Below are 21,774 nucleotides of genomic sequence, written 5' to 3'. Positions count from 1 at the left end.
GTTCTCAATAAGCTGCATACTATATCCACTGTTAAATGCTAAGCATAAAAAGAACATGTGCCATTTTAAAAAATATTTTATTTATTTATTGAAGAAAGAAGCAGTGGGAGGCAGACAGAATGGGCACATCCAGGGCCTCCAGTCCCTGCAAACAAACTCCAGACACCACCTTGTGCATCTGGCCTACATGGATACTAGGGAATTGAACCTGGGTCTTTAGGCTTCACAGGCAAGCATATTTAACCACTAGACCATCTCTCCAACCCAGCATTTTCCATTTTTAAAGGACAGTGACTGTGTTGATAGAAATGACTGTAAGCTACAGGCTGATTGCGTGTTGGAGGAGAAATTGTTTCAAAGATAGTAATTCAGTGTTTCAAGCACCTTTTGATTTTGTTTAGAATCATTCAATAGCATTGTAATGAAACAATCTTGAGAAATCTTATAAACTGTTGTAGAAATATCTTCCTTTTGTAATTATTTTTTTACTAGCTCAGAAATGAGCACATTTATTTATTTATAAGGTAATTTAAAATTTTGCCCTAATGATGTTTAATTTTAACTTTTCTGAATGATAGGTGACCTGAATTCTAAGTGTTCTCATACCTGGAAATGACTATTATGGGTGCTACCTAGAGAGTAAATTTTATAAATTTTATTTATTTATTTATTTATTTATTTATTTATTTGAGAGAGACAGACACAGAGAGAAAGACAGATAGAGGGAGAGAGAGAGAGAATGGGCGCGCCAGGGCTTCCAGCCTCTGCAAACGAACTCCAGACGCGTGCGCCCCCTTGTGCATCTGGCTAACGTGGGACCTGGGGAACCGAGCCTCGAACCGGGGTCCTTATGCTTCACAGGCAAGCGCTTAACCGCTAAGCCATCTCTCCAGCCCGAGAGTAAATTTAAAAAAAAATACAGATTTAGATAGAGATGTCTGTCACAAAATTAAGAAGATAATTTTAGTTTCATATAGTATGATTTGGGTTCATAGCATATCCCTAATTCTAAAATGATAAAAAATAAGAAGATAGAACTCTTAAGTTATATATGCTTTTCTCCAATCTTTATTTTAAAGGTCACCTATTTAAGTGGTAGTAAATGCTTCAGCTGTAATTCTGCTTCAGAGAGAGATAAGTGGATGGAAAACCTTCGCAGGACAGTTCAACCAAACAAGGTAATTGTGGCTTTGAAAAAGTATCTAAAAAATACATCTCTTTATAAGTAACAAGTTGGCAGAAGGTAAGTATAATTATAATATCTTATTTTTGAAGATCTTAACAATTTTTTTTTTTGAGGTAAGGTCTCGCTCCAGCCCAGGCTGACCTGGCATTCATTATATAGTCTCAGGGTGGCCTCAAACTCAAGGCAGTCCTACCTCTGCCTCCAGAGTGCTGGGATTTAGATGTGTGATAGAGATTTTATAGATGTTAACAAGTTTTTGTTTGTTTTTTTGTTGTGATGTAATATTGTGATGGTGATGGTTTTGAGACAGGCTGTAGCCTAGCTAGTCTTGAACTTACAACCCTCCTATCTCAGCCTACCAATACTGGGATGTACCATCACATCTGTCTTACATCTTAATAGTTTTAAAATGTTATGTATAGAATATGATATTTTTATGCTAAAACTAATCCCACTGTAGATATTATCATTTTGCCAATGTAGATATGGAAATTCAGAAAGTTAAGTGCCCAATCAGAAGTTAACATGATAAAAATGGGGTGATAACACGTTTATTAACTATATTTTTATTTTTTATTTATAGAAACCAGTCCAGTTGCCACTGAGCTGGCTATATGAAGATAACTATTACATGATATTTTAACCCAAGTAATAAAGAACATAGGTGGTTCTTTAAGATTCTTGTTGAGAACTTGCTTTGATCCTAAACAGTGTCTTAGCAATTTTTTTCATTATTTATTGACACCCCCCCCCAGTAGAATATATAATCAGTGTCATTTTAAGCAGAAAATGTTCTTTTTCTTATGTCAGTTCTCAATTTCAATTTTTTTTGTTTTTTTATAGGATAATTGTAGACGAGCTGAACATGTTCTTCGTTTATGGATCATTGAAGCTAAGGACCTTGCCCCTAAAAAGAAATATTTCTGTGAACTGTGCCTTGACGATACCCTCTTTGCTCGTACAACCAGCAAGACCAAAGCAGACAATATTTTCTGGGGTGAACATTTTGAATTCTACAGCCTTCCACCTCTTCATAGCATTACAGTTCACATTTATAAGGATGTGGAAAAAAAGAAAAAAAAGGACAAAAATAATTATGTAGGGCTAGTCAATATCCCCACTGCCAGTGTGACTGGTCGCCAATTTGTAGAAAAGTGGTATCCAGTGAGTACACCTACACCTAACAAAGGAAAGACAGGAGGACCTTCTATTCGAATTAAATCACGTTTCCAAACTATCACCATTCTGCCTATGGAGCAATACAAAGAATTTGCAGAATTTGTCACCAGCAACTACACTATGCTGTGCTCTGTTCTTGAGCCAGTAATTAGTGTGAGGAATAAAGAAGAGTTGGCTTGTGCCTTAGTGCACATTCTTCAAAGCACTGGCAGAGCCAAGGTAAGTAAGTGAAAAAGAGGCTGCATTAGCCGGGCAGTTTTGCTTCCCTTTCACAAAGAAGTATAGATGCAAATTCTGTGGAACTCATCGTAAATGCTCTTTGTGTCAGGTGTGGTGGCACACAGCTTTAATTCCAGCACTTGGGAGGAAGAGAGGTAGGAGGATCACCATGAGGTCGAGGCCACCCTAAGACTAATTTCAGGTCAACCTGGGCTACAGTGAAACCCTATCTTGAACCCCCCCCAAAAAAGAGAGAGGGGGGGAAGAAAGAAAGAAAGAAAGGAAGGAAGGAAGGAAGGAAGGAAGGAAGGAAGGAAGGAAGGAAGGAAGGAAGGAAGGAAGGAAGGGAGGAAGAAAGAAAGAAATTAAATGTGCTTTGCTATTGGTCACAAAAAAAAAAAAGAAAGAAAAGAGTTAAGAACACCCAGTAGCAGTTGTAGAAGACCTGGGGATTAGGAAACAAAAATAAAATGGAGGAAACAACATATATTTATTTAAACTACATTTTTGTGAATGATACTGTATAATAAATGGTTGGATTGCTGTGATAACCCCACAGCATGTTGAAATTCTTGGCTAGGCAGAGGGGTGGGTGGTGTGCTTGTTTGTTGTTGCTTTGGGTGGGGGGTTGTTGTTTGGATATTTTTTGTTTGTTTTTGTTTTGGCTTTTTCAGAGAGGGTCCCACTATGTAGTCTATACCAGCCACAACCTGATGATCTTCCTGCCTCAGCCTTTCAAATGTTGGAATTACTGGTGTAACGCAAGCCTGTGCCACGATGGTATAATGCAAGCCTGTGCCATGATGCCTGCTAGAATTTTTTCTAGTGTTGTATGATGGTTTTCTTCCTCACTATTTTTTTTAATTTTTATTTTATTATTTTTATTTATTTGAGAGAGAGAGACAAAGAATGGACATGCAAGGGCCTTTGGCTATTGCAAATGAACTCCAGACTTAGGCACCACTTTGTTCATCTGGCCTACTTGGGTCCTAGGGAATCAAACCTGAGTTCTTTGGTTTTGCAGGCAAACACCTTAACCACTAAGCTATTTCTCCAGCCATTCCTCACTATATTTTAAAGTTATGTGTTGACTCCATGTCATAGGCACAGAAGAAGGTATTGAAGAAGCATGCTGGGTTTTAGCAGGACTCTTCATGGGATCCAGATCTGTACCTGGAATGAAAACACCAGTGTTACACAGTTGGTAGCTATGCTGTGTTCACCTTTGCTTTCATCTTGGATGAAATTAAAAACTCAGGAAGCTAGAAAGACAAACATGCTGATTGTAGGAAGAACAACCACTTCATGGAGTCTCTGGCCTACAAGGCAAATTCTCTTGAGTAGGCTTGGTTATAAACAAATTGGATATTTCTGATCCGTAGAGGTTTATTCATTTATTTAGAAGCAAGTGAAATAAAGTACCATTAAAATTTGTTGATATAGCCAGCTGTGGTGGTGCATGCACACTTAGGAGGCAGAGGTAAGAGGATCACCATGAGTTTGAGGCCACCCTGAGACTACATAGTGAATTCCAGGTTAGCCTGGGCAAGAGTGAGCCCCTACCTCGAAAAACCACCAAAAAAAAAAAAAAAAAAATCTTGATAAAAATTAAAATATATCAATATATACAGTTCCTTCTTTACCTTCCTAATGATTATATTTTATGTTTGAATTTACTGATAGTAATCTTGAGCTTTCTGTTAAAAATACTTAGAGTAGAAACTTTGAGTTTTATCTTTGAAATTTTAGTGATGCTTTGCTTTTCAATTGCTGAAGGTTTAGAATGTACATGAGATGTATATGCTTTAACAGATTATTAATGTGCAATTTTCACACAATAAATTTTACTTATTTAAAGTAGAGACATTCAGTGCATTGATGCGCCCATTAAAACCACTCCATTATCAAGATCAGAGGATGTTGCCATGACCCCCCAAAATTTTCTCCTTACCATAAGTATCAATAGCAGTTCCTAAGTTCACAATTGTGTTAGACTGCTGAGCTGTTCCAGAGTAAGTCCCATTAATGTTCCAAATGCTTAAGTTTAAAGTAAAATGAATCTACATATTCCTTTAATTTTTAGCTTGATAGCCCTTGAAATAGTCAATACATAAAGAACCTTAAAAATATTTTATGTTGGGCCAGGTGTGATGGCACATGCCTTTAATCTCAGCACTCGGGAGGCAGAGGTAGGAGGATCACCGTGAGTCCAAGGCCACCCTGAGACTACATAGTTAATTCCAAGTCAGCCTAGACCAAAGTGAGACCCTACCTTGAAAAACCAAAAAAATAAAAGATACACACACACACATACATCATACATACATGCATGCATGCATGCATACATATTATGTTGGGCCTGGGGAAATGGTTCAGCAGAAGAGCATCTACTGTGAATACTTGAATAAAAAGGTGGCCATGATCACACATGCCTATAAGGCTGGCACTGAAGCAGGTGGGCAGAGGCAGGAGGATTTCTGGAGCTTCTTCATCAACTACTAGTCTGACCACAAAAAAAGGAAGCTTCAACTGTTGCTGGGGGAAATAAGGTGGAACAGCAAAGAGAAGACCTGGTATCTTCCTCAGGCCTCTACTTTCTTGCTCACACACACCAGAAAAATTATATATATATATATATATATATATGATGTTAATTATATTCTAAATGAATAACAAACAGTGAAGTTTGCATGAAAAATGAAAAGACTACTGAAGAATGAAGAGGCTATTTCTTCAGGGCTTGATTTCTCCTAATGACTTCCTTCTCCATAGAAGGATGAGTGGGAGAGAGGGAAAGAAGGACAGATATGGATATCCAGCCTAGAAAACAAATTCAAGTGATGATAAGTTCTAGAATTTCATTTTGATACTGTCAGATAGTTTGTTACCATTATATATTAAATATTTAATATATGCCAGTAACTGTTATGTGCTGAAGCTGCGATAAATCAAAATAGATAATATTTCTGGCCCTCATGGAACTTTAAATTTTCTGGGGAAACTATATTCAGCAAGTCATTGTAAAAATTAATCTTTGATTATAATAAGAGGTGCAATAGGTTAAGAGATAGATAATGCCTAAGTGTGTGAAGCCAAGGGACCTGACAAGTGAGATTCAAAAGCAATATTTGGCAGGAAAGGATTCACCAAGGAGTTAGTTTATGAACTAAGATCCAAGTGACGGCTGGAATTTGCTTCATAACAGTGGGATTTGGATGGGGATGGAAGTGGAGTAGAATAGAGAATAACATTTACAAAAGATTTTGTTATGGATAAAGAACATTTATTAAAGGACCTAGAAAGAAAGCTCCTGGAACTAGAACAGAATGCAGAGAAAATGGTATCAGGTGATGCGGGAAAGCCAAACAAAAACCAGAGACTAGACTTAGAGTCTATATTCATAATAAGCCATTGGGCTAGAGAGATGGCTTAGTGGTTAAGGTGCTTGCCTGCAAAGCCAAAGGACCCAGGTTCAATTCCCCAGGAACCACATGAGCCAGATGCACAAGGCGGTTGGTTCATGCATCTGGAGTTCATTTGCAGCAGCTAGAGGCCCTGGCCCACCCATTCATTCATTCTCTCTCTTTCCCTCCCTCTCCCTCTCTCAAATAAATAAAAATAAAATATTCAAACGATATTTTAATAAAAAGAATATGCTCCTTGTTAAAGTGATACTGAAAAAATCTCCAAAGGAATTTAGCGATTAAACTTAAGTGGTAGCATTGCATAAGATTTTTATCTTTAATGCCTTTTTTCAGTGAATCTGGTAACTTAAGTTTTAAAGCAACATTCCTAGGATGTCTGCTATTTCAGCACTTTCTCCTCTAATGTATATTATTTATTCACTTTCTGCCTGACTGAACACTACCAGGATTTTCTGACCGACTTGGTGATGTCTGAAGTGGATCGTTGTGGTGAACATGATGTCTTGATATTCAGAGAGAATACCATTGCCACTAAATCTATTGAGGAATACCTCAAGTTGGTGGGACAACAGTATCTTCATGATGCTCTGGGTATGAAAGAAAAAAAATACTTATTTTCTTTTGCTTTCAATTAACTTACATCACCTCATGAAACAAAACAAATGAGCTCAAATTCTGCATGTCATTTTGTTCAGTTTAGAGTGGCTTAAGTTTCAACTGTCAGGGTCTTCAGTACTCACCAGTTAATAACAGATCTGTTCATTACAATATGTGAGGAAATAGAAGACTGATCAGCACATGTAGTCGTCCCAAATTCTCCCATTTCTGGTTTGAGGATATCCAATTAGGTTAGTGACTTTCACCACTACACTTGAGATGTTCTATTTACCCTAAAATGTTGGGCATTCACATAATGATGCAAATATATTACCTAAGTCTTAAAAGGGTTAGCCTAGCATTTTTGTATGATGCATACAAAACTCTACTCATGGCGATCCTACTACCTCTGCCTCCCAAGTGCTGGGATTAAAGGTATGTGCCACCACGCCCAGCTGTGTTTTTTTGCTTGAGATACAGGAGTTTTTCTTTAGAAACAGTACCAAGAATGACAAGATGTAAAAGTACTTTAAAAAAAAAATGGGGCCTGGAGAGATGGCTTAGCGGTTAAGCGCTTGCCTGTGAAGCCTAAGGACCCCGGTTCAAGGCTCGGTTCCCCAGGTCCCACGTTAGCCAGATACACAAGGGGGCGCACGCATCTGGAGTTCGTTTGCAGAGGCTGGAAGCCCTGGCGCGCCCATTCTCTCTCTCTCCCTCTATCTGTCTTTCTCTCTGTGTCTGTCGCTCTCAAATAAATAAGTAAATTTAAAAAAATGGGGCTGGAGGGATAGATGGCTTAGCAGTTAAGCCATTTACCTGCAAAGCCAAAGGACCCAGGTTTGATTCCCCAGGTCCCACGTTAGCCAGATGTTCAAGGGGCAGGCACATGTGTCTGGAGTTCCTTTTCAGTGGCTAGAGGCCCTGAGCACCCATTCTCTCTCTCTCCCTCTTTCTCTGTCAAATAAATAAATAATATTTTTTAAAATGCCTAACAGTTTTCAATACAGTTATCACTAGAATTTCCACTTTCTTTTCTGGTTCCTTGGTCATCAGATCAGGTTACATTCTCTAACTCCTACTGTGAAGACAGGTGTTTTTGATTCAAAACTAAATAAGATCTACATAGTCTTAACTTATAAAAAATAAATTCCTTATAAAGATCAATACTTGCTAGTTCTAGTTCTTACAACACTATATTTTTGCATTCCAAGTCTCTAATAATTAACTTTTTTCCAATGAGTTTTTATTGACTAGACCACTCAAAGATTCAATTTGGGCTATGAAAATAAGCCACTAGCTATTAGGGTGAGACGCTGTACCAGATACTTTGATGTATAACATAACAAAACAAGTGTGAGTTCATATCCTTTTGGTTTTTATTTTGTTGTTTTTCAAAGTAGGGTCTCACTGTAGCTCAGGCTATCCTTGAATTTACAGTGATCATCCTACCTCTGCCTCCCAAGTGCTGGGATTAAAGGCATGTACCACCACACACAACAAAAATAGCCATTTTTAAAATTTAATTTTCTTTCCATTCTTAGTATTCCTGGCTGGCCTTGAACTCATAGCAGTCCTTCTGTCTCAGCTTCCCAAGTACTGGTATGGAATACCACTCTTAGCAATTTCTTTTATATCCATATTCGAAGCACTTCACATAGAATATAGAGCAACACTGCCATGTGGAACCATAATGTGATCCACATGTGTATAAAATTACTATTTGTTGAGTAATTTCAGATTTTCTAGTTGCAATAGAAAAAGGATTAAAAGTGCAAAATCAATAGCACGTTCTGTCTAGTATATCCAAATATTAACAACTAATTGATAGGAAAACTATTAATGATGAATTTTACTTTTTCAGATTCTGAAATTTAATATATATTTTATGTTTATCAAACATTTTAATTGTTCTAGCAACATTTCAGAAGCACATGATCATCAAGAATACAAAGAATCTACCTTGAAAAACCAAAAAAAAAAAAAAAGAAAGCCGGGCGTGGTGGCGCACGCCTTTAATCCCAGCACTTGGGAGGCAGAGGTAGGAGGATCACCGTGAGTTCGAGGCCACCCTGAGACTACATAGTTAATTCCAGGTCAGCCTGAGCTAGAGTGAGACTCTACCTTGAAAAACAAAAAAAAAAAAAAAAAAAAATACAAAGAAGTAAAGGCATATTAGATGTCTGGAGAGATTTTTGTTCTTAAGGAGTATAAAATATAAGAAAATTAGATAGGGTTGTTTCTATAGCCAAAAGAGAGAAAAATATTTACTCAAAGAATTTTTTGAATTAATTCTGACTTTCTAGTTTTTCAATTTTCCTGTATGAAATACACTTCTATTGTGTGTGGCTTAGAAGGCAGAAGGGTTATAACAAAACAGACCTTGTTCCAGAACAATGATGGGGATTAGCATGAGAGAAAAAAAAAAGAATAAAAGGAACAAAAAGGCATAGAGATGAGAAAGAACCAGGCATGGATGAAATAAAACCTTTCCGTGGATAAAAGGCATGAGAGACAAGTGAACAACAGGAAGATTGGAAAATAATTAGAGCCAACTTTTTGAGAGCTTGTCTGAGGATTTAGATTTTACAGTAATCATTGGAAAGCCTCCAGAAGTTTTCAGTAAGGCGTTTTCAGTAGAATTAAGAGAGTGATTAAGATGGATTGGTAAAGAAAGCAACAGAGATCCATTAAGAAGCCATCAAATAAGAAAAGCAAGAGAGTGAATGCAGCAATCTTTGAGAGTTGTGGGAAAAAAGGATGTGAAAAGTGTTAAAGTTGAACTGATAGGACTTGGCAACTTTTTCAGTTTTATGGGAAAGCAGGATCAAATATTCCAGAGGATGTAGGCCTTTCTGGATGACCAAAGAGGATGATGAGAGTCTTAACAGAAATAGAAATCATAGAAGCAATAGGCTTGAAAAGGGGAGAATATGTTTTTATCTCACATATATTCAGTTTGGTGTTCTGATAGAAAAATCTCAAAGACTTTAGGTGGAAAAGCCAGTGAAGGCATCTAGATAGCTTTAAAAGTTTTTGGACTAATTTATCACTGTGGACAAGTTAAGTGAAATTACCAGAGCAACAAGAGAATAGAGCCAAAAATAGAGTTCGTGATGTACCTGGATTTAAAGTATAGAAGGAAAGAGAAGAATCAGAGAAATGGTTAAAGAAAGAGTGCCCACTCACAAAAAGGAAGGAAATAAGTCATAAATACCAATAGAGAAGAGAATAAATAGTAAGAGTCAGACTAGCTGAAGATGAGTCTCAGTGGTAGAGCACATACATGCAGCCCTGGGTCTCACTTCCTAGGCCACCCCCACCCCCTACACACACAAATCAGATTTTCCATGGTAAGAAAAAAATGGCTTTCAAATCACTTGGAAATTTAAAGGTCATTTGTGATGTGTCAGATTGGTATTAAGAAAAAAGTCACAATGGGTAAAAAGTGGATGACTTGACTAGTCAGTCAAGAATTAAGGCCGCCACATGAAGTAGACTCACTTTAGGTTACACTGTAGAAGTGAACTTTTTTTCTCCCATATTTCTTCAAGTTTAACTAGTACTTTAGTGTAAGAGCTAATGGAAATTGAGAAAAATATATTTTTTTATTGACATAAGGAAATATGGTGGGAGGTTGTTGATCTCATTTACATAGGAGTTTACTTCAGTCATAAATTACATGCCATGGTTTGCTTTAAAGATTTATGTTGTCATGTTGGTGCTATTTTTAATTAAAAAAAAAAAAAAAGATGGTAGGGTCTTGCTCTAGCCCAGGCTGACCTGGAATTCACTATGTAGTCTAACAATGGCCTCAGAATCTTAGCAAACCTCCTACCTCTGGCTCCTGAATGCTGAGACTAAAGGTATGTGCCACCATACCCAGCAGAAATTGTAGATGTTTTTACTTTGTATAGGAAGACACTTTATGGTTAGAGTACTTGTCATCCTCTTTCTCCCTCCATTTAGGGGAATTCATCAAAGCTTTATATGAATCAGATGAGAACTGTGAAGTGGACCCTAGCAAGTGTTCATCTAGTGAATTGATAGACCATCAGAGCAACCTGAAAATGTGCTGTGAGTTGGCCTTCTGCAAGATCATCAACTCTTACTGGTAAGTTGATGTCCATGCTTCACCCTTGCTTATGTGACTTATATTTGCCCATATGAAAGTTATTACAAAAAAGGACTGAGGGATGATTAGAAATTTCCCTCATATAGCCCTGGCTAAAATCTGAATCTTCATTGCAAGCAAAACTGAACTGGACAAATACTCCTTTCCATAATGTTAGATCTATACCCTTATGATACTCAAAAGATATTTGCTAACTTTTAAAAATATTACTAGTACTGAGTAGGTATGTTCCTAAATTTTGGTCATCAATCACCAACAAATGATGTTTGGAGAAGATTGTTTCATGAACAGTCCTTAGAGAGATGATAGTGAGCTACATTAAACCAGTTAGTTTAGTCTGGAACCTCATGCCATTTTCCCACTTTGCAAAACTAAATGTATGTAATCCAGAATTGTGTAACTTTCAGTTTCCATTCTCCATCTGGCCTTCTGTGAGTTCTACCCTCTTTCGGCTGTGAATCAGGCAGATCCTCATCTCTGGGTTGCTACTAAGCCCACCTCATAGTTTGGCTCTAGATGTGCTGATCAGAGAAGGGTTACTTAAGCTTTCATAGGTTCTGATGCTTTTATATTTAGAGGTTTGGGTTTGTTTGGTCTTTTTTTTTTTCCTTCCTCAGTGTTTTCCCTCGTGAGTTGAAAGAAGTGTTTGCATCATGGAAACAGCAGTGCCTGAACCGTGGCAAGCAAGACATCAGTGAACGGCTCATTAGTGCCTCATTGTTTCTCCGTTTTCTTTGCCCAGCCATCATGTCTCCCAGTCTTTTCAGCCTGATGCAGGAGTATCCTGATGACCGCACATCCCGGACTCTAACTCTTATTGCCAAGGTCATTCAGAACCTGGCCAACTTTGCCAAGTAGGTGATACTACCATAACAATGTTAAAAACCCATGGTTTAAAAATTGCATGAGACCTAAAATTTGGATGAACCTGGGAGGCTCATTACATCCTGTTACCAGATTTTTATTATATTGTCAACAAAAATAGAAAAAGAACAAGAAACAAATAGTAAATAATCCATGGTACATATATTTAATGGAGTATTTGTAGCCTATAAATTTATAATAAAGAATATCAAATAACATAAAATATGATGAGGGTATAATTACTAATAAAGACAAGATGCAAAATGGTACATGTCCTATTATTTTAGCAATATGAAAACAAAAGAACATAGGAATGAAAATGTCAGGGAAGGCTGGAAGGATGACTTAGTGGTTCAGGCATTTGCCTGCAAAGCCAAAGGACCCAGGTTCTATTCCCCAGGACCCACATTAGCCATATGCATAAGGGAGCTCACATGTCTCAAGTTCGTTTGCAGTGGCTGGAAGCCCTGGCGCTCCCATTCTCTCTCTCTCCCTCTTTCTCTGTCAAATATATAAAAATAAAATGTTTTGCCGGGTGTGGTGGCACATGCCTTTAATCCCAGTGCTCGGGAGGCAGAAGCAGGAGGATCGCTGTGAGTTCAAGGCCACCATGAGACTACATAGTGAGTTCCAGATCAGCCTATGCTGGAGTGAGACCCTACTTGGTAAAAAACAAAAATAATAATAAAATGCTATTAAAAAAATGTTAGGGAAAGACTGAGGATCTAGATGAGTGGGTGTGTGCTTATATGGCATGCACAAGGACCTTGGTTCAATCCTCACTTAGTACCACTAAAGAAAAATAACAGCCAAATATTGTGGTTACATTGTCTCAGAGCTAGCCTGGCCATTTTCTAAAAGACAATGTTAAGAAAAATGCAAAAGATGAAAGGGTATTGTAGGAGATCAAAAGAAACCAAATATAACTCAAATTTATATGGAACTTAAACTAGCAAACAAATTTATAAAAATTGTTTGGAGAAATTGGTGGGATTGATGGTGAAAATAAAGTTGGCAGAATGTTAAGGTTGGTTAATATAGATGAAAGGCATGTAGGTGCTCATTTTATAATCTAACAAGTTTGCTGTAGGTTTAAACATATTTTCAAAAGAAAGCTATGGGTTGGAGAGATGGCTCAGTGATGAAAGACACTTGATTTCAAAGCCTGATGGCCCAGGTTCTATTCCCCAGTAACTACATAAAGCCAGATGCACAAAATGGCATATGCATCTGGAGTTTATTTACAGTGGCAAGAGGCACTGGTACACCCCTTCATCATATTCATTTATTCTCCCTTCCTCCCTCCCTCCTTCCCTCCCTCCCTCTCTCTCTCTCTCTCTCTCTCTCTCTCTCTCTCTCTCTCTCTCTCTCTGTCTCTGTCTGTCTGTCTGTCTGTCTCTCACACACACACACACAAATAAATCTTTTTTAAAAAAGGAGAAAACAGTCTGGGTAGTAGACTGATGGACCCACCAACATTTTTTATTTCTACTTTTCAGCCTTTCCCTCAGTAAATTTGTATTATTCAGAAGAAAAAATTTCCCTCTCCCCATCTCAATCAGTCTCTTTTATTTTGATGTTATGATCTTTTCCTCCTCTTACGATGGTCTTGTGTAGGTAGAGTCAGGCACTGTGAGGTCATGGATATCCAGGTCATTTTTTGTCTGGAGGAGCACATTGTAAGGAGTCCTACCCTTCCTTTGGCTCTTACATTCTTTCCACCACCTCTTACACAATGGACCCTGAGCCTTGGAAGGTGTGATAGAGATACTTAAGTGCTGAGCTTTGTCAGTAGAAGAAATTTTTAGAAATGACTAGGAAAGAAGTCACACTTTGTAAAATTGATCATACATGTACATATACTGAGACTTAAACACAAGTTTCTATGAATAATATATGAAGAAAATTTAGAACCTAATGAAACAGATTTTTAGTATAGTATCTTTTCAGAAGTACACTGTTTTTTAAAATATTTTTATTTTTATTTATTAATTTGAGAGAGAAAGTGGCACAGAGAGAGAAGGGGGGGCAGAATGGGCATGCCAGGACCTTTAGCCACTGCTCACAAACTCCAGACACATGTGCCACTTTGTGCAGTTGGCTTATGTGGGTCCTGGGGAATTGAACCTGGGTCCTTTGACTTTGCAGGCAAGTGCCTTAACCGCTAAGCCATCTCTCCAGCTCAGAAGTACACTATTTTAACTTTGTATACATTGTAACTGAGCCAATACAGAAAGATACATATTTATCCATATTTGAGATAATTCTGATAAAAAGTATTTCTAGTTTATCTTAGAATAGGTATTGTCGATTTTAAGTAGGCCCTGAAGATAGCTAAAGTCAAGATTGACGAAGAAATTTTTCTCTAGTAGAAATAAAGAGTTTGGACAAAGACTTTGAAAAGGAAAACAGTAGAGTAGGTTTTACATCCCATGGTTTTAAGTTATCCATGATCAACAGTGGTCCAAAAATATTAAATGGAAAATTCCAGAAACAATCTGGTGAAAATCTGGTGTTGTCTTCCTCTGTCCCACCCAGGATGTCAGTCATGTATTTGTTCCATGTAATCATGTGGTCCATGAAGTGCTACAGTGCTTATGTTCAAATCACTTTTATTTTACTTAGTAATAGCTCCCCAAAATACAAAAGTAGCAATGCTAGAAATTTGGATATGCTACAGAAAAGCTGTAAAGTACTTCTTTTAACTAAAAAAAATGTTAAGTATTTATAGGAAAACCATAGTCTATGTAGAGTCCCATACTGTTTCAGTTTCAAACATCCATTGCTGATCTTGGGATATTTACTGTGGCTAAGGGCAAGACTATTACATTATGTATTTGGGAAACTGAAGAAACTAGTAATATTGAAGTTGTATTCGATGAACTTGGTACATAAGTACGTGCTAGGTACATAAGTAAGTGCTATATTATGAGCACTTTGAATACTAGAAAAAGCAATTTTGTGTCTACCATACAGAAAAGAGAAAGCTATTCAGAGTTTTCCATTATACATTAAAGTAATATTAAGAAATTGTGTTTTAGCAGTTATAACTTAAAATTAATTGTTGCAGTAAAATAAAACAAAAAAATTATACTTTGTATAATTCAATTCAAAATGATTATGTAGCCATGCATGGTGGCTCACACCTTTAATCCCAACACTTGGGAGGCAGAGGTAGGAGGATTGCCATGAGTTCAAGGCCACCCTGACACTACATAGTGAATTCCAAATCAGCCTTGGCTAGAGAAAAACCCTATTTCGAGAAACCAAAACAAACAAAGAAAAAGAAAGAAGAAAAAAAATGATCATGTATTTTCATGAATATGTTCATTCTCATTTTCTCACCTACTTCAGGTTTGGTAACAAAGAAGAATACATGGCATTCATGAATGATTTCTTAGAACATGAATGGGGTGGAATGAAGCGCTTCCTTTTGGAGATCTCAAATCCAGACACCATCTCAAATACCCCAGGCTTTGATGGTTACATTGATCTGGGCCGAGAGCTTTCAGTTTTGCATTCCCTACTGTGGGAAGTAGTTTCCCAACTGGATAAGGTAAAGTAGGTGGAAGGATAATGTGTAAAGGGAGATTGAAAACTTTAGTATACCTGAATTTTAGATTATCTATGAGTTACAGCATCCATCCTTTCTGCAAGTTGAAAGCTATAGACATCTGAAAGTAAATGGTCATCATTTCTGAGTGAATAAGTGATCTACAACCAAAAAATTCTAGAAAGCCATGAAACCATTAGTATGTTTAAATTTAATTGTGTAAACTAATGAAATATATCTATCATACATAGATAGACAGACAGACAGACAGACAGACAGACAGATAGATAGTACATCTCTGAAAACTTACCTAGAAACTAAAATCAAATATTGGTTTATATCTGGGCATGGTGGTGCATACCTTTAATCCCAGTACTTGAGAGGCAGAGGAAGGAGGATTGCTGTGAGTTTGAGTAGAGCCTGAGACTACATAGTAAATTCCAGGTCAGCCTGGGCTAGAGTGAGTCCCTACTTCAAAAAAATAAAAAATTGGTGATTGTATCTTTATTCATATATAATAAGATAAGATGGAACCTCATCTAGTAATTTTTAACACAAACATAAACTGCTTATCATGATTACGTAACTTTGCCCATGGTGAAAATTTTTTGTTTTGTTTTGTTTTGTTTTTTGCTTGTTTGGTTGGTTTTGTTTCTTCAAGGTAGTTTCTCGCTGAAGCCCAGGCTGATCTGGAATTCATTATGTAGTCTGTGGCTGGCCTTAAACTCACTTGGATCCTGCTACCTCTGCCTCCTCAGTTCTGGGATTAAAGGTGTGAGCTACCACACCCAGCAGGAAATTGTTTCTCTTCAGCTTAAAAGTTTGATAAGAATATTAGTGCTAAGATTCACATGAAATCTAAAAATTCCGATGTTTTCTTGTTTTAATTTTTTTGCAAAAGTGGAATAAGAATATAGAAATTGGGGCTGGAGAGATTGCTTAGTGGTTAAAGCACTTGCCTGTGAAACCTAAGGACCCAGGTTCAATTCCCCAGAACCCACATAAGCCAGATACACAAAGTGGCACATATATCTGGAGTTCATTTGCAGTAGCTAGAGGCCCTGACAAGCCCATTCTCTCTCTCTCATACATATGTAAAAATAAAAAATATTTTTTAAAAGTATTGAAATATTTTAATCATTTAGTTTCTAACTACAAATGAAAATTTTTACTATGTAACATTAATAAGTAAATGTAAAGCATTCAAATTATTTTCTTCTGGAATTGTGTAAAGAGTAATAGATTTTATAATAGAAAATATTTCAGAATAACTTTAAAAAATTTATTATTCTGTGACAAGGATTTGTTTTTTCTCAATTTTCATGTTATCTATAACATGTTACACTAGTAAAAGATTAAAGAGGAATGAAACTTACAAAGGTGACTTTCCTAAAGAAATAAAAGTGATAGTATGTGGTGTTTAAAACATTTATGAATTCAAAAACCACTCCTTATTCTCAAGAACCTATTCTTTGTTTGTAGAAATGCTACATAGATTTTAAGGTCTATTTATTTGGAAAGTAAATTCTTTTCATATGAATCTTGCTAAACATTATTGAGCAAGTAAAAGCATTCTTCAGATTGCATTCAAACCCATTTGAGTAGAAGAGTACATTGAGTAGAAGTGCCTATTGATGTGCTTGGGGTTTGTAACTCAGTGTTAGAGTGCCTGCTTACCAAGGTCCTGAGTTCAGTTGCCAGCAACACACACCTCACACACACACACCTACGTATTGAGTGATTAAAGAAAAAAAAAAAAAAAGATGTAAATGTAGCCATGTAAAGCTGCCTAGCACTTGAGAGATCCCATAAAACTACTTGAGGATAAAAATTCATAAGAATGATTGAATGTATAAACCACATATTAAAAAGTAGTTAGTTGCCAGGCGTGGTGGTGCATGCCTTTAATCCCAGCATTCAGGAGGCAGAGGTGGGAGGATTGCTGTAAGTTCAAGGCCACCCTGAGACTAGATAGTGAATTCCAGATCAGCCTGGGCTAGAGTGAGACCCTACCTTGAAAAACCAAAATAAATAAATAAATAAAATGGTTAGTTGTCGGATAACAGCTGCATCAGTGGGATACACATACAGTTATTTTGTGAAATAGGCCTGGTTTATTCCAGCCAGTCTTTTAAAACAAATCTTGCTGTGTGAACACAGTTTAATTTTTAGTCCCTATTTGGTCCTATGAACTAGTAGTACATCTAGACATGTCTCAGAGAGATTATCTGATTTTGTTGTGTTAAAAAAAAAAAAAAAGATTCAGTTGACAATGAGTAAGGGTTCCAAGGTTGGGGAATTGGATTACAATACAAACTTACCTGTGTGCCCTACAGTTCTCTGGATCCCTGAATGCAACACCTTCCTGTATGTTGGCATGCATTGCTTGTCTCACATGACCCTATTTCTTTGGAAGTTTTGTCATACCAGCCAATCATCTGGTCTTGAAGTTCCTTGTGTTTAGAAGGTGTTTGGTTCTTCCCCTTCCTCTCTCCCTTGGTCTCTTAACCACCCAAGGACCAGTTTGCTTTGCATGTGTATTTTAGTTGGAATGGCAATGGTTTGGTTGTTTTGAGCATGTCCTTTAATTTTTATTTGCATAATCCTAATTCCTATTTCCTTTCTTTCCTCAATGTCTGCTGCACCTTGTTCTGCCCTCCATCCATCTCGACGCCATGGTTCCACTGCTGCATAACAATGCATTACGAACCTGCCACTCCCATACGCCAATGCCTACCCTTCCCTCCAACCTACACCCCTCCATCAATGGGCATCGTTGTTCCAAAAACAATCTGTTATGGATGTTACAATGCTAACTATCCAATTAGGGTGAAAATTCCTTCCTACAGGCAACCGTGGCAAAATTGGGCCCTCTCCCTCGTGTTCTTGCTGATATTACCAAGTCTCTGACTAATCCCACACCAATTCAGCAGCAACTGAGACGCTTTACTGAACATAGTTCCAGTCCAAATGTCAGTGGAAGCCTCTCCTCTGGGCTGCAGAAAATATTTGAGGACCCCACTGACAGGTATGAAAGAGGGGTTTAAACTATTATCTTAAAAAAAGGTAGTGCTTAGATTTGGCAGAAATCTATTGAACTTATTTGAGTTTGAAACTTTAAAGATGTGAGTAAGTAGAATCATCTGAGGTAAATCTAGTTGTTTGTTATAATACACAACTAATATGACTTATTTTCTAGAATAGAAAGTAGAGTTAAATCTATGTTTGCTTGATGGAAGACTAAAGAGACTTTTATAAAATTAATGCTTTCACATGGTATACCTCTGAAAACCCTGGAAGTTCTCAGTAAAACCTATTTTATTGCATGCATCTCCTGTATGAGGAGATGCAATGTGATGTTGAGTCTTTGGCTATGAACTGATAAGATTAGTGCCTTGAAAAAGGAATAGCTTCTCTTGATGGTTTAGACAGAATTACATAAAAACTGAAGATAGTGATGGGGAAGTATAAGGGTCATTTCTACTTTTGGAATAAAACTGAAAATGCTAAATGTTATTCTAAGAACCGCAACAATAAAATCTGAGTTTGTAAAGAATTGAGAATTCTATATTGGACATGTCAAATTTCAGAAGAGTTCATATGCCCAAACTAAAGAGTCTTAATTATGTTGAATTTGCTTCAAGAGTAGTTAAAGTGTCCTTTCCTTTTCTGCAGTGATTTGCATAAACTAAAATCTCCAAGCCAGGATAACACAGACAGTTACTTCAGAGGGAAAACATTATTGCTGGTTCAACAAGCCTCCTCCCAGAGCATGACTTATTCCGAAAAGGATGAAAAGGAGAGTAGTCTTCCTAATGGTCGGAGCATCTCCCTAATGGACCTCCAGGACACTCATGTTGCTCAGGTGGAGCACACAGGTGTCATGCTGGATGTGCCCATGCGCCTGGCAGGAAGCCAACTTTCCATAACCCAGGTGGCTAGCATCAAACAACTGCGGGATACCCAGAACACTCCCCAGAGTGCACCCCAAGTGAGAAGACCCCTGCACCCAGCCTTGAACCAGCCAGGAACTCTCCAGCCTTTGTCATTCCAGAACCCTGTCTATCACCTCAATAACCCAATTCCAGCAATGCCAAAGGCCTCTGTAGATTCCAGTTTAGAGAACCTAAGCACTGCCAGTTCCAGAAGCCAAAGCAACAGTGAGGATTTCAAACTCAGTGGACCCAGCAATAGCAGCATGGAAGATTTCACCAAACGTAGCACACACAGTGAAGATTTCTCCAGGCGGCACACCATGCCAGACAGACACATACCTCTTGCTCTGCCACGACAAAATAGTACTGGGCAAACCCAAATCCGAAAAGTGGACCAGGCTGGGTTAGGTGCCCGAGCCAAAGCACCCCCATCCCTGCCACACAGTGCTTCCTTACGTAGCACTGGGAGCATGTCAGTGGCATCTGCGGCCCTGATGGCTGAACCTGTGCAGAATGGGAGTCGGTCCCGACAACAGTCCTCTTCCTCAAGAGAGAGCCCTGTTCCCAAAGTCAGGGCAATCCAGAGACAACAGACACAGCAGGTAGGAATGAGTGCTAGAGGGGTTTGACTTCTACTTGGTCAAACAACCTCCTTGGTTCTTTATATATAAATCATTCAAAAATTCACTTGATAATAAGGTTTCCACTTAAGAATATCTTCTGTAAGTTTTAATGGAAAGAGGAAACAGAAGTTTGAGAGGCTGCTGGCCAGATAAGACAGCAGCCTATACTTCTCATTACCCTTAGGAGACTCTCTAACAAACACTCTGGGAATCATCCTTTCTCTACAAAGAGCTTAGTTGCCACCTCTGTGTGTTTAGAAAAGATCTTAGAAAAGCGTTAAGTGAATCAATAAGTCTGTACATAAAATCAGCTATACTTTGGGCATCTGGGAATTAATCCATAATTTTTTCCCTAAGCTTTCAGAATAAAGGTTTGCATTCTGAGCTGAGAATTAACTGCTCCCCACTTTATCCCCCAACCCCCTATGGAAATACCAAGTCCCATGTGCCTTTTCCTGGAAATGGCTAGAAAAATAAACAACTGAGCACCTGCAGAGGCAAGGAGGAAGAGAAGGTTAAAAGCTAAAAAAATAGAAACACAAGTGGCTGACAAGTATTCTAAATATGTGCACTTATATTAATATATACATGGAAAAGTTCAACCAGTGTCACACCAACCCTAGTAAGATTTAAAAATGTTTTTCATATTTATTTACCAATAATTTCATCATTCCTTCCTATATACTATATTTTGAATGGCTGGTGTATATTTTGCCCTTTTACATGAACTAGTAACTTAATGGTGTAAATGCCTGTATGTGTGTGTCTTGTATCTAGTTTTCCTAAAATTTGTACATTCATTAAATTCGTGAAACCTAAATTGTATAGGAAGGCACTAGATGATTTGGTAACTCCTGCCTTGACTCTACTATGGTCTAAACCCCTTACTTCTTCATTGATAAGTTCTTCATTGAAAAGTTGTAACACTTACTAAAAATAGTCAAAGATAAACATGCTGATTCTGGGAGCCAGCTTCCTGTGTGTGTGTGTTTGGTTTTTCAATGTAGGGTCTCATTCTAGCTCAGACTGACGTGGAATTCACTCTCTAGTCTTAGGGTGGCCTCGAACTCATGACGATCCTCCTACCTCTGCAAAGGCAAAACCTTCTACTTGGTTATTCTTTCTCAAGAACCAAGGTTGTTCTTCAGTCTGAAATTTTTCATTTTTTATTTTGCAATATTGCTCAAAATCCCAATTAATTTTACTTAATAGGTATTTTCATCTAAGGAAAAAGAAATTTTTTTGACAGTCTCATTTTGTAGCCCAAAAATCGCCTGGAGCTTGGAATCCTCCTGACTTCATAGCCCCAGTGCTGTGATTACAGGTAGATGCCACTACATCTTTTTATATGCATATATGTTTACACAAAAATACATGCAATATATTGTTAAAAGGCATTTGTTATTCATACCTTATTGTGATTTAGTTTCTTCACATTGCTTCGGCACTAGCCTCAGGCTGGTACAACTTCTTTATGAGAACTAAAGTGTTTATTAGGAAGAATGGAAAGAATTTTTAGAGATGAAACTGTGTGTGCAAGATAACATCTAGTTAAGGACCTAGGGCAGCAAGAGTATACAAAGTGAGGGATAGAAATAGAGAGCATCAGGTTGGTAGTTGACTTCCCATGTATCCCTATAAAGAAAAGGGAAATTAAAATTCTCTTCTGGGAGGTAATCTTGTAACTGGCCAGGTCAGTGCCCCTCTCAGTGTGCTAAATAAACTTCTCTATAAAAAATTATGCACATTAAGCTGGGCATGGTAGCGTATGCCTTTAATCTCAGCACTCAGGAGGCAGAGGTAGGATCGCCATGAGTTTGGGGCCACCCTAGGACTACAGAGTGAATTCCATGTCAGCCTGAGCTAGAGTGAGACCCTACATTGAAAAACCAAACACACACACACATAGATGAATATGACTAGGGAGATGGCTAATAGTTAGCATGTATTTCTAAGGACCTGAATTTGGATCCCCAATATCCATATAAATGCCAGGCATGGTGGTGTTCGCCTGTAATCCCAGAACTCTGGAAACAGATGGGATCCCAAGGGCAAGCTGAC

The 21,774-nt window shown here is 37.7% G+C and overlaps 1 protein-coding gene across 5 annotated transcripts in view; it reads left to right on the top strand.

The window, feature by feature from the left end:
• Positions 1–21,774, top strand: part of Rasal2 (RAS protein activator like 2) — a 328,009-nt gene that overhangs the window by 284,533 nt on the left and 21,702 nt on the right. For 4 of the 5 annotated variants that reach the window (XM_004658759.2, XM_045142447.1, XM_045142449.1 and 1 more), the window contains 8 exons: positions 1,080–1,178; positions 2,030–2,584; positions 6,456–6,600; positions 10,573–10,717; positions 11,356–11,592; positions 14,957–15,158; positions 17,984–18,183; positions 18,831–19,692. In XM_004658759.2, the coding sequence (XP_004658816.1) occupies positions 1,080–1,178; positions 2,030–2,584; positions 6,456–6,600; positions 10,573–10,717; positions 11,356–11,592; positions 14,957–15,158; positions 17,984–18,183; positions 18,831–19,692 (2,445 nt within the window). The remainder of the gene's footprint in view (positions 1–1,079; positions 1,179–2,029; positions 2,585–6,455; positions 6,601–10,572; positions 10,718–11,355; positions 11,593–14,956; positions 15,159–17,983; positions 18,184–18,830; positions 19,693–21,774) is intronic. The other variant, XM_004658760.2, reaches the window with a different exon arrangement.

This window comes from Jaculus jaculus, chromosome 1 (assembly GCF_020740685.1).
Source record: "Jaculus jaculus isolate mJacJac1 chromosome 1, mJacJac1.mat.Y.cur, whole genome shotgun sequence".
NCBI classification, from domain to species: domain Eukaryota; kingdom Metazoa; phylum Chordata; class Mammalia; order Rodentia; family Dipodidae; genus Jaculus; species Jaculus jaculus.
This window is presented reverse-complemented; position numbering and strand designations above follow the sequence as displayed.